A 16,240-nucleotide genomic window follows, 5' to 3' on the forward strand; every position below is an offset into this window, starting at 1 on the left:
TCCAATGCTTACACTTGGAATGAGCCCCAATCCTTTAAACAAGGGACTCCTGCTGGCATCTCTGACCCCATCTCCTGCCCCCTCCCCATGACCTGCTCTCCCACCACCCATCTACTGGGTCTTCCACGAGAAGGCCAAGGAGGGTGTGAGAGACGTGGACTGACAATTGACCATCAGACTTGGGAAGATATCTTTGATTTTTCTTTCCAACATTCACGTGTAGTTTTTGAGATGAAGAAAAGATGAAAACAATTTCATCAGAAGTGAAAAAATAAGCATGGATGTTTTTCTAATAGAAAAAAAAAATCAACTTAGAACCAAAACTTGCCAGGAGGGAAACAGGGCCACTGCGATCTCTGGCTGTGATTCCCCCAGAGCCTGTCTCATCAGGACGGGGAGGAGGAGCCAGCCTTTCCCTGACAGGTGCTCACTGCCACTCGCATGGGAGCTGGCCTGCCCCCAGGAAGTGGTAGGCCCCCACAGCAGGGGCCTTGGGAACAGGCTGGAGGCCACCCCTCAGGTTTCCACAGACTCAAGGAGCCTGGGACCTGGGAGGCTATGGCTGGAGGTCTGGCAGTGCCCGGTGTTCAGCAACCCCCTTCCCTGACTACAGTTATTACTGGCCATCCTCGGAGAGCTGCTGGTTTATCCCCCCAACACGGCAGCACCTCATCAGTGCCACCTTTGGCATCTTCTGAGTTATGATTTGACAGCTGTGTGAGTGCGTAGTCAGGAGTGTGGATGGGAGTACGCACACAGGAGTGAAAGAGGGCAGATGCGGGAGTACGTACACGTGTGCACATGTGCTGAGCACAAGCGTTTGCACACGTGTGCATGGGTGCACCAAGTGGGAGTGTATGCACATGAGCATGTGCACAAGATGCCTTTGTGTGTAGGAACGTGCAACAGTGCAGCTCAGGGGTGTATCAGAGGGGAACAGGGGCAGAAGGGGTTTGAACTGTGCATAGGAGAGTATGTGAACGTGGATGTGAGCCCGTCAGTGGCGTGAAAGGGTGTGTCTGTGCCCGAGGTGTGAACAGATAGGTGTCTGGGAGGGGTATGAGTGTGTGGGAGCATACGGATGTGTGTGCGGGCAGGGGTGTAGGAGTGGGATGAGCACGTGCGTGTGTGTGTGTGTGTGTGTAGAGGGTGTGCGTGCAGGGAGGGCACATGTGCGATGGGAACGGCATATACATGAGTGAACACGAGGGTGTGTATGCTGACCTCAGGGCTGGGGGGCAGGGGCCACAGTGTGAGTGGGGACCACGACATACACCCATGTGTCCACACACCATGCTCGTAGGTGTGCCCAGCTGTGAACGTGCTGGCCCACGCAGGGCGGTGGGAGACGAAGGAGGTGGGGGGAGAGGCTTCCTTCAAGTCTGTCATCGGCCCCTGGTGGACAGGGGTCTGCGCAGCCCCGGCACAGGGTCCTGCTCTTGACGGGAGGCTCACACCTTTACTGAGCACCTGCTTACTGGGCGCCAGCCGCAGGGCACAGCCGTGAAGAGGCCAGCCCGGAATGGGAATGCCCTGCTGGAGCTCAGGACCACGGGTGGGGCAGATGGTCCCCAGGCTGGATTCAGGACAGGGCTGCGTGGGCGGAGGACTATGTATACTCTGCAGATCCCAAGCGGGGAGCTTGGGGCTCTGATGCAGGAGTAGCAGGGCTCTGACTGCTGCAGCTGGGAGCTGATTTTCCTCTGGAGTCAGAATGATTCATTCACGCCCTTTCAAAACTCATTCTACTGCCAGGCCCTGTTCTAGATGTCACAGGACACAGAGCCAAGTAAGATGGGTCCCCACCCTTGTGGGCCAGAGTCCTGGACACAGACAATGAACATGTGCAGGGTGATCAGTGAGCAAGAAGAATCTTGGGGATAGGGTCTTGGAAGAGGAGTGGGATCTGGGAAGCCTTCCTAGAGGTGGTGGCCCCTGAGCTGGGTCTTGAAAGCTGACAGAGGCTGGGGAGAAGGGAAGGCATTGAAGATGAGGGAATCACATGAGCAAAGGTACAGAGGAGGGAAAAGGGCTCGGCACAATTCAAGGACCAGAGCAGAGTTTTGGGGCACGCTCAATGGCTGTGAGCAAGACGAAATAGGGCCAGCCTGGACTAGGCTAATCTATCACCCAAAAGGATGGCTTCAGTTGCCATTTGAACAGCAGGCCATCACCGGGAGCATTCTACGGGTACCACCCGATAAATGTGATCTCTTCTCCCTGTGACCGGGTCCCCTCCAGTTCCGGCCTCTGGATTCTCAGGCTGCCAAAGATGCGCACACATTTTCCCAGCTGAGATAAAGCCCCCCCTTAAAAGTGACACACATTTAATAAATGACATTTGCCAAGGTTTCCACCAGTGCCCCAGGTGCTGCGGCGGAAACTACCACCTGCCTTGGAATCAGTGCAAATGCAGATGCTCATGGCCTTGAAATAAGGTGGGGATGGGCCCAGTGGGCCAGAGTACTCTCCCTCCAGGCAACTCAGAGAACTGGGCACTGTCCATATCCTTGCGGGGACAGGGCAGACCCTGGTAGTCCCCTCTATGTAGCAGGTAAACTCCTAAGGTGCCAACCAACAGTCTAAAGCTTGTGCTCTGGGACCAGAGGACCCATATATCTCAGTCTTAAGTGGGGTGACTTGGCAGAGTCGCTTTTCTCTAAGCCTGCACTTTCTCACCTGTAAACAAGGGGTCCCACGTCTCTCTCCTCCCAAGGCCAGAGGTTCAGCAGTTAGAAGAGCTGGACTGAGATCTGCACATTTCCTCGACTCCCCTTCCCACGACCATGTATTATTAGCAGAGCTTAGTGGCTCCACTTCCAAGATCTGGCCAGACTCTGCCCACTTCTTACCACCACTTCCGTACCACAATCCCTCACCTAGATCCTCATCTCAGCTTTCAAACTGGCCTCCCACACCACCTCACCTCTCTACAACATGCCCTCCCCCTGCAGCCAGAGGAGCCTCTAAAACCTAAGCCAGGTGACATCCTTTCTTTGCTCAAAACCTTCCAGCAGACTTCACCGCACTCAGAGTGAGACCCAGGGTCCTTCTGGTGGCCCCCAGGGCCCTGCAGCTCTGCTCTCAACCATGCCAGATTTCTCTGCTCATCTCAGGGCCTTTGCACTGGCCACTGCCTCTACCTCACGCTCATCATCAACATGTTGGCTCCCTCTCCTGCTTCAGGCCTGAGAGGCTTTCCTTGGTGCTGCGTATAAAACACTACTCACCCACCAACATCCCTTCCTTTGCTTTATTTTTCTACATATTACCCACCACCCAACATATTATGTAGATATTTGTCAATTTCATTAGCATCCATCTCCCTACCCTAGACTTACTTATAAGCCCTTTGAGAGAGACTTATTTTGTTCCTCGGTGTATGTTCCAGATTTATATCAGTGCCTGGCATTTGTTAAATGTATGTTCTGGTTTGGAATCTAACTCTGCCACTCATGAGACCCCAGGAAATTAACCCACCAGACCTCTGGTTTCTCACCCATAGAACAAGGAAGATAATAATAATAACACTAGGGTTGTTCTAGGATGAAACAGGCTCATGTGTGTAGAGAGCTCAGTGCTGTGCTGGGCACAGAGGAGGCACCCGGTGCAGGGCAGTGTTACCGGGCAGCGTTTCCAGGCAGCGGACATTTAAGGATGAAGGGGATGACATATGATCACGGCCTTCAGCCTGAGAAGCAAAGGATTCTCTCCGAGGCAGAACCAGCTCTGCCCAATGTTTGCACAAGACCACCTGGAGCTGGACCTGCGAACAAGCTGTGCACACTGTTGGCAGGAGTCTGGGAGGCAGGGAGGGCTAGAGGCATTTGCTGGGTTCAGGGACCTGGAGGTGATGAGAAATGTTCACAGTGCGCCCTGTTTGCAAAGCAGCAGGGAAAGAACTATCAAGATGTGTGTGCTGTAAGCACCCCTCGTATTCACCACGCCTGGGGGTGGGGGACAGGTGAGGTTGCGAGAGCACGCACAGGCACCAACACCCACCATCCACTGCGTTTGGTACCTTGACAACCTAAGGACCTTCTTCCCACCTCCCCATTTTGCAGAGGGAGAAACTGAGGCCCGGAAGTAAGGACTGGAGAGGCTGAGAATCCAAGGGTGTCCTTCCCAACCTCCAGGCCCAACTGTTCCTCTAAGGCAGGCCCAGGAGCTACCGGCCATGAGCCCACAGGTGCAACATATGGATGAGGCCAGATAAGAGGAAGCCCTCATTTAACTGTCATGAGCCCATGAGGCAAGTGCTGTTGTCAGCATCTTCTTCCTACAGGTGAGACCCCGCGGGCCAGGGAAGGGGCAGAGGCAGGACTCAAACACAGAGGTGTCTTGTGCGATCTCTTCTCCCTGCGGCCGGGTCCCCTCCGGCTCAGGCCTCTGGATTCTTAGGCTGCCAAGGACGCGCACACATTTTCCCAGCTGAGATGAAGGCCCCCTTAAAGGCGATGCGCGCTTATTAAACGACATTTGCCAAGGTTTCAGCACACTCTGCTGCTGACAGCAGATAGTCTCCGGACGAGATTTCTCCCCAAGCTGACACTATTCGCTGATGCCTTTTATAGCGCTTTTTGCAGTTTGCAAAAGCACTTTCCACAGCTCTTAGTTCCCTTAACCCTCCACAGTCCCTGTGCGGGAGGAAAGAGTGGTCGCAGTTCCATTTTGCCAATGGGGAGACTGAGGCTCAGAGCAGGGAAAAACAGGCATCTGGGCTAGAGTCTGAGAGCTGGAAGGGACCAGCAGGAGAGCAGCCAAGTTGAGTCTGCTTCACAGAAGGGGAAACTGAGGCCCAGAGCAGCAGTGTAGTGGATTCCAGGTGACGGAGGGGGGCTCCACCTGCCCCTTAGAGCCCCAACTATGAAATGATGATCACACAACAATAACAGTAATAGTAATGATGGCTAATGAGCATTGAGCATGGGCATTACGAGGAGCACAACGGACATCACCAACCTCCTCAAGGACCCAGCAACACGGGGCTGTCACCACCCCCACCTCACAGAGGGCAAGACTGAGGTACAGCCACTTGGCCAAGGTCACGCGGCTGCAGAGCAGTCTGACTCCACCTGCGTCCTCACCCACTGCATCAGACCGCCTTGTGCAATGAAGGGCCCTTTGGAGGAGGCAGGCGCTGACTCACGCCCTCCAAACCGAGCCCGGCCAGGAGAGTGTAGCCCAAACTGCATCACGTGTCATGGTTTGCCTGCCCGTTCACCGTGGTGCCTACACTGGGGAAAGCCGTACTATAGAGATGAAATTTCAAGTACCCATTCTGGGGTTTCTGGACCCCCCCTTCACCCCAGCTGGCACTGATATTTTGTGCCTGCTGATATCTTAGGGATCCCTGTTTCATCACAATGGGCAGGGATTTGTGGTGTGGTCATGGCCCCCGCCACAGAGGTGGGACGCTCCAGTAGCTAGGGTACAGCTCTGCTTTCCGACCAGGTTTACTGTCTCTAGGACCTCATGGTTGAGCTTCCTTTTTAATAGGAAGGTCTTAGTACCTACCTGATCCCTCATTCAACCAATATGCATTAACACGCCTACCATTACCAGGCTGTGTGCTAAGGTCCTAGGAGGCCCAGGAGAATTTAAGACAGACACAATCCTTCCTCTCATGTAGCTTATATTCTAGTGGGGGAAACAGGGCTGAAATAATGAAATAAATACGGAAAAGGCTAGGAGTGCTAAGAAAAAAATGAATTTGTTTCTCAACAGAGACTAACAGGGGAGTCACTTTTAGAATGGGGCAGTTGGGAAAGGCAACTGTGAGGAGGTGAGATTGTAGCTGAAACCCAAAGGAAGCAAAGGCCAGCAGAAGTGTTCCAGCCGGTGAGAAGAGCAAGTGCAAAGGCCCTGAGGTGGGAAAGCAGCTGGTGCAGATGAGGGCTGAAAGCTGGTACAGAAAGAAGACCGCCATGGCTGAAGCCCATGGAGGAAGGAGAGTGTAGTACTAGTTGGGGCTGGAGAGATGGACATGGTCCAGAAAAGGCCATGCATCATGGATCATGGTAAGGAGTCTGATTTTATTCTCAGAGCAGTGGGAACCATTGGAAAGTTTGGAGCAGGACCAAAGAGGATTTGATTCATTCCAGCTGCTATGGGTAACAAGACTGGAGAGGGCAAGAGTGAAAATAGGAATGCAGCAATGAGGATGTTATAGCATTTAGGGGTTTGGGCCCAAATCCTAGCTCTGCAGTTAAAAGCTCTGTGACCTGAGGCAAGTCACTTCATCTCTCTGAGTCTCCATCTCATCATCTGCCCAGTGGGTATAATAATACTTCCCATCGCACAGAACTGTGGTGAGAATTCAATGAGATAATGTACAGATCCTATCACCTGACCTCACATGTTCAAAGTCAAGTGCTCAGTGAACCAGATCCTACTTGGTCTGGCCCTGACCTCTCCTAACTCTCCCACTGCCTGTCTCCCTTAACTCCAACCTCATTGGCTGTTCCCAGAACAGAGCTAATCCATTCCAGCCTCAGGGCCTTTGCACTTGCTATCCCTTCTGTGCGGCATGCTCTTCCCCCGATATTCCCATGGCTGCTCCCTCAGTTTTATCGAAACCTCTGCTCCTCAGAGAGGCCCTCTGTTCCCACTCAACCTTCTATCCACTTTATCCTGTTTAGTTTTCTGCATAGACGTTGTCTCCACCTGCTGTAATGTTTACTTCAATCTGTGTTCCTTCCTCACTAGACTCAGCGCCATGAGAGCAGGTATTTTTGTCTGTGGGTGTATCCCCAGCACCGAGAGCCAGCCCTACACACAGCAGATGCTCAAAATTACTTGTTGAACGAATAAAGATTAAAATGGCCATAACAAGGATGGAAAAGTGGTTAAGAGTAAACTGAGGTTTAGATCCAGCTTTATTTAATTCTCATTGGCTATGTGGCCTTGGGTAAAGCCCAGCTTGGCTTTGGAGAGCCTCAGTTTCCTTACCTGTCAAGTGGGGATGAAGGACTCTATGCTTTTCAGCTCATTGTATTAGACATTGGATTAGACAATGGCACACATCCAAGTATTGATGGATGAAATGATGCCTCATGTCCAGCGTCTGCTTTATAATCCTCCCCACAACCCCAACCCCAGAAAAGGGAGGGGCAGGTGAAACCCAAATGGCAGGTGAGTGCTGAAGCTGGGGTTCCTCACACCATTCTTCATTTTGCAAATGTTTGAAATGTTCCAAAATAAAAAGATAAGGAAGAGACAGCAAGGATTCACAGCTCGGCTAGCACATCGTGCATGATTTCCCTCCAGCACGGGCTGCCACTTCTGGAGGACACTGTGGGCTTTGAAGAAGAGGGGGGGTTCTACATCATTAAAAAGTCAACAAATAAATGCTGGAGAGGGTGTGGAGAAAAAGGAACCCTCCCTCACTGTTGGTGGGAACGTCATTTGGTGCAGCCATTATGGAAAACAGTATGGAGGTTCCTTAAAAAACTAAAAATAGAACTACCATATGATCCAGCAATCCCACTCCTAGGCATAGCCTCAGCGAAAACTCTAATTTGAAAAGATACATGCACCCCAGTGCTCATAGCAGCACTATTTACAACAGCCAAGAAAGGGAAGCAATCTAAATGTCCACTGACAGATGACTGGATAAAGAAGATGTGGTATATTTCTACAATGGAATACTACTCAGCCATAAAAAAGAGTAAAATAATGCCATTTGCAGCAACATGGATGGACCTAGAGATTATCATACTAAGTGAAGTAAGTCAGACAGAAACAGACAAATATCATATGGTATCACTTATATGTGGAATCTTAAAAAATGACACCAATGAACTTATTTATGAAACAGAAACAGACTCAGACATAGAAAACAAACTTATGGTTACCAAAGGGGAAAGAAGATGGGGGAGGGATAAATTAGGAATTTGGGATTTGTAGATACTAACTACTATATATAAAACAGATTAACGACAAAGTCCTACTGTACAGCACAGTGAACTATATTCAATATCTTGTAGTAACCCATAATGAAACAGAATATGAAAAAGAACATATATATATATATATAATATATATGTATGTATAACTGAATCACTATGCTGTACACTAGAGACTGACACAATATTGTAAACCAACTATACTTTAATTAAAAAAAAAAAAAGAATGGGGGCCTAGAGACCACCTGGCTCCGTCATCCACTCGCCCCAGCTCTGTCCCTTCCGCCTACAGGCTCATCCCTCACCCCCGGCTTCCAAGCTCCCTCCTGATCCGCGCACCTGATCTCCCTCAGCTCCTGGCACTAATCTGCAGCCATCCAACCCCCGGCGCCCCCAAACGGATGTGCCAGGAAATCTTACAGACACAAAGAACCAATTCTGTACCACGGCCAACTTCCGCCTCAGCTGTTTTGTATCCCTGGACAGAGGGCCTGGCAAGACACCTGTCAGGGAAAACCCACCTTGTGGAGGGCTCCATCAGAAGACCTGTCCCAGGAACGCCCCAGTCAATAGGAAAGCAGTTTCGGCTGTGAAAATAGACACTTCCTTCTTCCGTATGGGACGGAAACACATCTTGGGAACACGCACCACCTCTGCCTCCCAGAAGGATACACTGACTGACAGAAATATGAGAGGGGCCAAGCGGGCAGGATGCCCGCACCCCTGGGCCTCAGTGTCTCTACCTGCCAGGGCGAAGGGATGCCGCGTGAACAGCGTGGGCGTGGCAGTCAGGCTGCTGGGAGTCGTCATCCTGGCTCTGCCTCTCACTGTGTGGCCTTGAGCAAGCTGCTGTGTCTCTCTGAGCCTAGTTTCCTCACTGGTTGGATGGACTTGATGATAACTAGGCACAGTACCCAGGGTATCCGTGAGTACCACTGGGATCTTCCATGCCAAGCGCTCAGCCCAGTAAGTGGCCAGAAACGATGGGTTCCATTATTATTACTTTGCTATTTCCCACGGAATTTGGGATCCTGTCAGATTTCTAGCTTTAATGATGGAAACTTCCAGCACAGCTCAGTTTTAAAAAGCCTTGGTCTGGATGACAGGGGGCCTGGCATGCTACCCAGGCCTTGCCAGAGACCCGCTGTGTGAGCCCGGCCGGCCCCTTCCTCCCTCAGGGATGCTCTTTTCTCAGCCCCACAGAGAGTGAGGAGCGTGGACTGACGGCTCTTTCGGGTCCCCTCAGGCCTTCTAGGTCTGAGAATCCACGATACCAGACCTGTGGATCCCACAGAGACACCTAGAGGCAGGCTGGGCCCTCGGCGCTCAGTCCCAGTAACTATTTAATCCCACCAGCCAGGTTTCCGCTCAATTTGCCCTCCCCTGATCACACAAAAGCCACAGGGAAAAACACCAAGCTCTTGTTCACTCTCAACAGCTTGTGTTGTTTTGTGAGCACCTACTATGTACAAGAACTGACGTGGGTCATTTCCACTCCCAAAGGTAAGGAAAACCCAGCAGCACAAAACAAGGACGCTTACAGCACTGGCTAGATGTAACGTGCAGTGAGCTGAGACTGAGCGCCTCCTACGTGCCAGGCTTGGCTTCAAGTATTATACCTGCATTAGCTGACTTAATCCTCGAAATACATTTGTTGCTGTCATCTCCATTTCACAGATGAGGAAACTGAGACACAGAGCTTAGGAAATTTATCCAAGTAGGTAGCGGCACTGGGAGTCACCTTGAGGGGTGAGGTCTGACTCCCAGCCTGAGTCTCACCACCAGGCTATGCTGCGTCTCTACCTGGAGAGGCTACATTGCAGGAGGACTATTTGAACCAGAGTTAAACATGCACTCATATGTGATAAAACAAGGGGAAAGCGACAAGGAACCTCAGATAAATCCGGGGGTGACGGTTCAGAGGAGGAAGCAATCCCATGGAACACGAGGTAGCACAAATGGAAGGCTGAGTAGTATGAAGACAGGGAGGTACAGGGAATGGCATCTCTGGTGGCAGGAACAGCATGAGCGAAGGCACAGAGATGAGAAAGTTCAGCTGAGGGTGTGGATTTGTACAAAAGCATTTACCAAACTGGGTTAGCTTGCGTGTTAATGGGCGCTAAACAAACCAAATGCCTCCTACTCGTATGTTTGGGGAACCATGGAGCAAACAGGGTCCGGCTGGAGCTTCTACTTCTAGAATCTCTTAGGTGCCAATTTCCTTAAGCTGCCGGGAAAGCTCTGGCTGCAGGGAGGAAGCCTGGTTATCCTGCAGCATTTCAACAGGTCAGCTGCTTGGAAAACACGTGGCTGAGAAACAGGGTCTGTCGGGGAGGGAGCGCAGGCCCTGTTGCAGGTTTGTTTTTCTTTTTTTTTTTAAAGAAAACTTGGACCCACTCAACAGTTTTGAGCAGGGGAGTAACATGATCAGAACTGTGTTGACAGACCAGAAATCTGAGTGCATTAAAAAGAGGCGGGGGAGGGGGGTACCTTCCATCAGCCAAGGACTACAAATAAGAAAATAATCTGTCGTGCAGAGCCACTGGGAGCAGCGAGCGAGCGCGTGTGGGATCCACACAACAGTTTTAGACTGCCTTCCTCTCACACACCCCCTCTCCATCTGTCGCAAAGGGCACCAGGAAGATGCAGGAAGATTCCAGCTCTGGGGGCTCCAGAGCTCGGCAGCCCAGATGGGGGGCTCTGATGGGACCCACCTTGCTCCCATGAGCTGTCATTTAGGAGGGCCTATGGGGTGTCAGTGTTTCCATCCTCAGGGCGCTTTCAGAGAAATGACTGTGACTCAGTGAAAAACTTCTGTCCCAGAAGAAACCCTTCCACAAACCTCCCTCTGAGCTGGGCGGGGGCCCCTCTTGCTCCCTCCAGCTTCGACTAAGTCACCCTGATGAAATCATTGAACTTCCTCAGCCACGAGGCCACGAGGCCAAGACTAAAAACCCACGCTCCCTACCATTCACTCCTTGGACAAGTTACTTCTCCAGTTCTGGGCTCTATTTGCCTCCTCTGCAAAATGGGGATAAGAGCCAATTCATGCTTTGCTTTGCTGATGGATGAGATTACGCAGATCAAGTGCTCAACACATGGCCTGGAATACAGTTAACATTCACGGAACTTCGGTTTCTCCTCCCTTCTCTCACACATGGTTCCCATCAGGACTTCATACATGCCGAATGACGGCAAGTAAAGGAATGATCACATCACGCGTCTCCCCGGGGTTGGTAGAGGAATAATGAATGGCCAGAATGTACCCAGAGAACACCGAGGCCTTAAAGGACCTTTCACAGACTGAGCCCTTTAGGACCCAAGTACCCCTGCCTTGCTCTTCTCATGAAAGAGGAAGTGAGATGAACTTAGGAAAGCACAGAGGAATCACCAGTATGCTACCCTCTACCCAAGGGTCAGTTTCACTAGAGGACGCAGCTGTCCCCCAAAGCCCGAACCCCAACTTGGCCTGGCCTTTTCCAGGTCACAGCGAGTAGTGAATGGAGGTTTAGCTGAAGTCTGCCCATTAGGGGTCCCAAAGGTCCTGGGGGGGGTCACGTGAGGCGCTGGCAGGTTCGGTGTCAGTCTCTGCTGCTACTGCAGAATCCGGCTGCCCAGGTGTCCCCAACCCCTGGCCCCTGCCCTTCTCCCAGCCTCAGAATCTCCCAAGGAGAAGTTGTTTCAGGAAACAGGCCTACGTTGGCTCCAAGAACACAGGTTGGTGACTTCACCCGCATCTTTTTAGAATTTCCCTTTGGCAGCATTTGTGCTGAAGGCAATCTTTAGAAACTTCTTTCCCTGCCTGCCCCCATCAAGATAATTCACATGACCAGCCCCCTCCAAACAGGGATCATGTGAAACCATAGCAATCATGTGACACCTCCCAGGCTGACAGTTCTGCCTGAGACACTAGCAGTCACTCAATCCAAAGCTGCCTTCCTAAGCCTGACATTTGAGTTTCTCACTCAAACAAATCTATTTTCTTAGAAAACTGGACAACCTCCTTCTTCCACCTTCCTGCCTCCTGTCCTGCCTCTCTCCTGCTTTGTCATAAATTCCATACCCAGAGCCATAAGAGAAAGGCCTGAAGCCCCATCCTTCAATCAAACCAGGTGAATTCCATGCCAGGGCCGAGAGTGACCAGGACCCCATAGGACAGAGTGAAGGATCCTGGGAGCCCTGAGCTCTGGCGGTGACACCCCTTCCCCACCACTCTTAACCAAGAAATTTATTCTTACCTCCTAAGATTTATTTATTTCAAAGTTAATCTTGGCCTCTCTGCTGCTCCCACTTTTTCAGGCTATTGATGCTGAATGGATTGGAACGGAAGTTTTACAGCCTAATCTTTACCATTTTATAGATTGTTTTTATAGGCAAAAGGGGGAGAATTTGCTCACGAAATGGGTGTTGGTGCTCCTGGGCAGCCGTGGGAAAGGCAGCTGCCCATCTGAACACTCGTTAATCAGCGTCACCCTTCATTTGCCAGGGACGGAAGCACAGGGTCCTGGTTGGAGAGGGGTCTGGAATAGACATTTAGAAATTAACTTGGGCCCAGTTCCCTGCTCCAGGAAAATTTAACACTTGTGAGAGCCCCTCGTGCATTTCCAGGCCAGGAAGGACGGCAGCGCAGGGCAGGGACTGGGACTTTTGCTGGGTGTACTGGCTGGCTCAGGCAGGAAGGAGTAGATTGGAGATGCCACTGACTCACCAGACAGACATGAAATTTATCAGTGCTTCCTCCTGCCCAGCAAGGACCCAACTGTAACTGAAAGACCCAGGGATGGGGTGGGGGAGTGCCTGTGTAGATTCCGGGGGTTCACGGGAAACTGCGGGGCAGAGAGAAGCTGCTGTCCACCCCCACTTCTCCCTCCACCCACTCTTTGCTAGTTCTCCCTTTCTCACTGCTATCAGATGGTTACCAGTCTCTAGGCAAATGCAGAGGGAGGGGGGGAGGTGGATACTGAGCTCATCTTTACCTCGCTCCTCAAGGGAGGGAGGTGCAGAGACCCCTCTGCCGACAACACAGCTTCAAGGAGCCAACAAACAAGATCCCCATTCTCCCCTGCCACCAAGTCCTTTAACCCCCCACACCCTCCCAGGAGACTCAGGATTCTACAAAATCCCTTTAAGAAGCAGGGCTCCTGAATAGTGACCTCACCCCTTGGCGAACACACGGTAGCCTTCAGAGCCCGCCTGCTGGAGACAGCCAGGTGTTTGATGTAGGCCAACAAAAAGACTTGCTCAGAGCCACAGGTAACAGCCCCTCAGAGCACCTGAACTGCAGGGAGCTGCCGGGAAGCCTGGGGAAGGCAGGAGGAAGGGGGAGGGGGCCAGAGCAGCAGGGGGCACGACCATCTGATGAAAGGCTTGGGCAAGCTGGGAGACAATCCGCCGTGTGTTTTCACATCAGGATCTGTTGATCGCAGCAGCTCACCCCAGGGTTACCGCGGCCTCCCTGCCTCTCTCTCCCCTAGACTAACACTGTTTTACTCTGCACACAAGAGGGAGAGCTCACTCTTCCCTAATTGCAACAGCCGGCTTCTGTTCCTTCCCAGACACTACTGGAAGGACCTCTGCCCCCTTCTCTCAGACCCTGAAGTCAAACATATGGAAAACATAAGTCTAGGGAGAGAGCTTCTAGAGAAGCCAGGGGCACCCTTCTCTGAAAGCCGTTGACAGCCTGCCTCCCCCATCAGATTGGACAGGGACTGGCGAACCAACTCATCTGGGTACATCGCAGTGCCCAGCGCTGTGCCGCACAGTCCGACTCGAGAAAGACTGGGTTCCGTCTTCCATCCTTGGCTGTGTGACCTTGGGCAAGTCTCTGACCCTCTCTGGGCCTCAGTTTCCGCATCTGTAACCCTGGTTACGGCTGGACATTAGCCGAGTGGCTCCCAGGGGCGGTCTGAGAGGCCTGAGCCCGCAATCTGGGAACAGCAGCGGTGGGGGGTAGGGGTGCTTACCTGTCCAGGCGCTGGACGCTGCGAGCAGCAGGCAGAGCAGCGGCCCGAGGCGGCCGGGGGCCGGGCGGGCGGGCTCCATGGGCCGCGGCTGCGGAGCGAGGAGGCAGAGCGGCCGTGAGTGCGCGCTCGGGCGGGAGCGGGCTGGAGCGGGGAAATGACTAAGGCTCCCCCCTCTCCCCCCACCTCCCCTCCCGGCCGGGCTTCCCCCCATCCCCGGAACGGGCGCCCGGAGCCGCTTAGGAGGCGCCGTCAGCGCCGCGATTTTCGGAGGAACCCCTCCCCCCTCCAGAGAGCTCGAGAGACAGAGAGGGGGAGAGACCCCAAGCGCGCGAGAAACGAAGCCAGGGACGGCCCGAGAGAGGCGGCGGGAGAGGGAAACAGACCCAAGGGAGCCAGGCAGAGAGCCAGAGACACAGAGAGGGGAGAGAAGGAGAAAGCGAGGGAGAGAGAGAAAGAGCGCGGAGTGAGCGAGGCGGCGCGCAGATCGAGACAGACAGCGCGGGAGAGGGGAGGACCGCGAGGGCAGGGCGAGGGGCAGCGGCGCCGGGCCGCCCCCGCCGCTGCCCACCTGCCCCGCCCGGGCTCCTCGCGGCGCCGCGGATCGCCTCCTCCGGCCCGCAGTCCGGGTCGCAGCTCGCGCCCTCCTTCCCCTCCCCCTCCTCCCTCCCGCCGCGCGGGAGGCTGCGGGGCTCGGGCCCCGCCGGCACCTCCGCGGAGCGCCTGCCGGCTGCGCGCCCAGGGGAGGGAGGGAGCGAGGGCGGCGCGCGCGGCCCCGGCACCCCTGGCACCCGCGGCCGGGCCCTGGCTGCGGCCCCCGCCGCCGGCGCCCCGCTCGGCTCGGGACTGGACGAGCCTCGGCTCCAACAATGTGCCAGTTCAGAAGCCCGCGCGGCTGCCCCCCGCCCCGAACCGCCGCCCCCCGCTCTCCCCCTCCCTCGGCCGGCCGGGCTCGGACCTGCGCCGCCTGCGAGGGCTGCCAGACGGTGGAAGCGCCGCCGGGGGCTGCCCAGAGGCCGGGCCCCTCGCTCCACTTTGCGCAAACTTGTTTTTCTAAGGTCGGCGCCGCGAGCTGGCTACATCGTCCTCTTAAGGTGGACTGGGGAAGTTGCGGCCGGCCTCCCCCCGGCCTCCGGACTCTGGCCGCGGCCAGTCCCCGCTTCCCGCCGCAGGAGGCTGGAGGCAGCGAATGAGGGGGAAGTGGAGGAGGGAGGCTGTGTGCCTTTCGCCCCTCCCCAGCGGCCCTGCCCCTGTTCCCCAAAGCTGAAGGCCCCTCTGGGGTGGGTGAGGGCCAGGGGGGCCGATTATCTCAGAGCTGGGCCGAGGTAAAGGAAAAGCAGGAAGTAAATGAATGTAGGGGGAAGGGGAGAGGAAGGAGAGAGTGATGGTACAAAAATAGCGTGTGTGTAGGAAGGACTTCAGTACCGCCTGGAAAAGAGGCGCAGGGAGGAGAGGGAGCGACTAGGGGGGCTGTGGCCAGGAAACCGGAGGGGAAGGGTCTGGGCCTCCCTGGGGAGGTGGGCGCTCTCGCTCTCTCTTTCTCTTTTTTGGCCAAGTGCCTCTCTGTCAAGGATGGCTGATTCAGAGGTGGGGAAGGCCCAGGCTGGGGTGTGGGGCGGAGGGGGGGGTGACTTGCCTGCCTGGGCTTCAGGAAGATGACAGGCGGTGAGGAAGGTGAGGGGATGGGAGGAGAGCAAGGACAAGAGGCCTGGAGGCAGGACAGAGCCTCAGTCTCTCTTCTTCTAGAGGGAAAGCTGTGTTCCCAACAGCAGCCAGATCAGGCATAAGGGGTGGGAATGCTCTGGTCAGAGGCCCAAAGAAGCTTCCAGCCTGTGGGAGGGAAAGGAGTCCAAGACCCTCTGCTAATTGGAAATAAGCAATGACCAATTTGGCTTCAAAAAGCCATCAAGACATATGAAAGAAGCAAGGTGGGAGAAGGGCCGGTCCTATAAATCCAGCAGGAATTGAGGCGCAGAGAAAGAGTGAGCTTGCCTAAGGCCACACAGCAAGGCCTGGAGTAGAAACAGGATTTTAATTCCTGGTTCCCAGGCTAAAGATCTTTGCAAAGTGACCCCCACCCCACCCTATCTCAGCCTCCCTGTCACATGCCTGGTGCTGATATTGTGCAAGGAGGCAGGTAGGGTGCCACCATGGACCTGAGTCCAGGTTTGAATCCTGCCAGCCACTTCTTGTGAGCTGTGTAGACTTGAGAAAATACCTCCTCATTTTTGTGCTTCAGTTTGCTCATCTGAAATGAGACTAACTGGAGTGTGAACCTAAAAAGTTTGGGGTGAGGATTAGATGAATTAATATTTGTACAACACTTTGAAAAGCACCTAGCATGTACCAAGAGCCAGAGACATTTGATAAATG

At 53.8% G+C, this 16,240-nt stretch overlaps 1 protein-coding gene across 2 annotated transcripts in view; it reads right to left on the minus strand.

Annotated features, from left to right (window-relative positions):
* The window catches only part of SIRPA (signal regulatory protein alpha), a 43,978-nt gene extending 28,854 nt beyond the window's left edge, over window positions 1-15,124 (minus strand). The window contains exons 1-2 of one of the 2 annotated variants that reach the window (XM_032461985.1): window positions 14,826-15,124; window positions 13,871-13,958 (exon numbers count right to left, since the gene is read on the minus strand). In XM_032461985.1, coding sequence (XP_032317876.1) covers window positions 13,871-13,949 — 79 coding nt within the window. In that variant the 5' untranslated portion in view covers window positions 13,950-13,958; window positions 14,826-15,124. Of the gene's footprint in view, window positions 1-13,870; window positions 13,959-14,438; window positions 14,575-14,825 lie in introns of those variants that run through there. The other variant, XM_032461986.1, reaches the window with a different exon arrangement.
* Window positions 15,125-16,240: the final 1,116 nt, after the last annotated feature.

The sequence above is a fragment of the Camelus ferus genome, chromosome 19 (assembly GCF_009834535.1).
Source record: "Camelus ferus isolate YT-003-E chromosome 19, BCGSAC_Cfer_1.0, whole genome shotgun sequence".
NCBI classification, from domain to species: Eukaryota; Metazoa; Chordata; class Mammalia; order Artiodactyla; family Camelidae; genus Camelus; species Camelus ferus.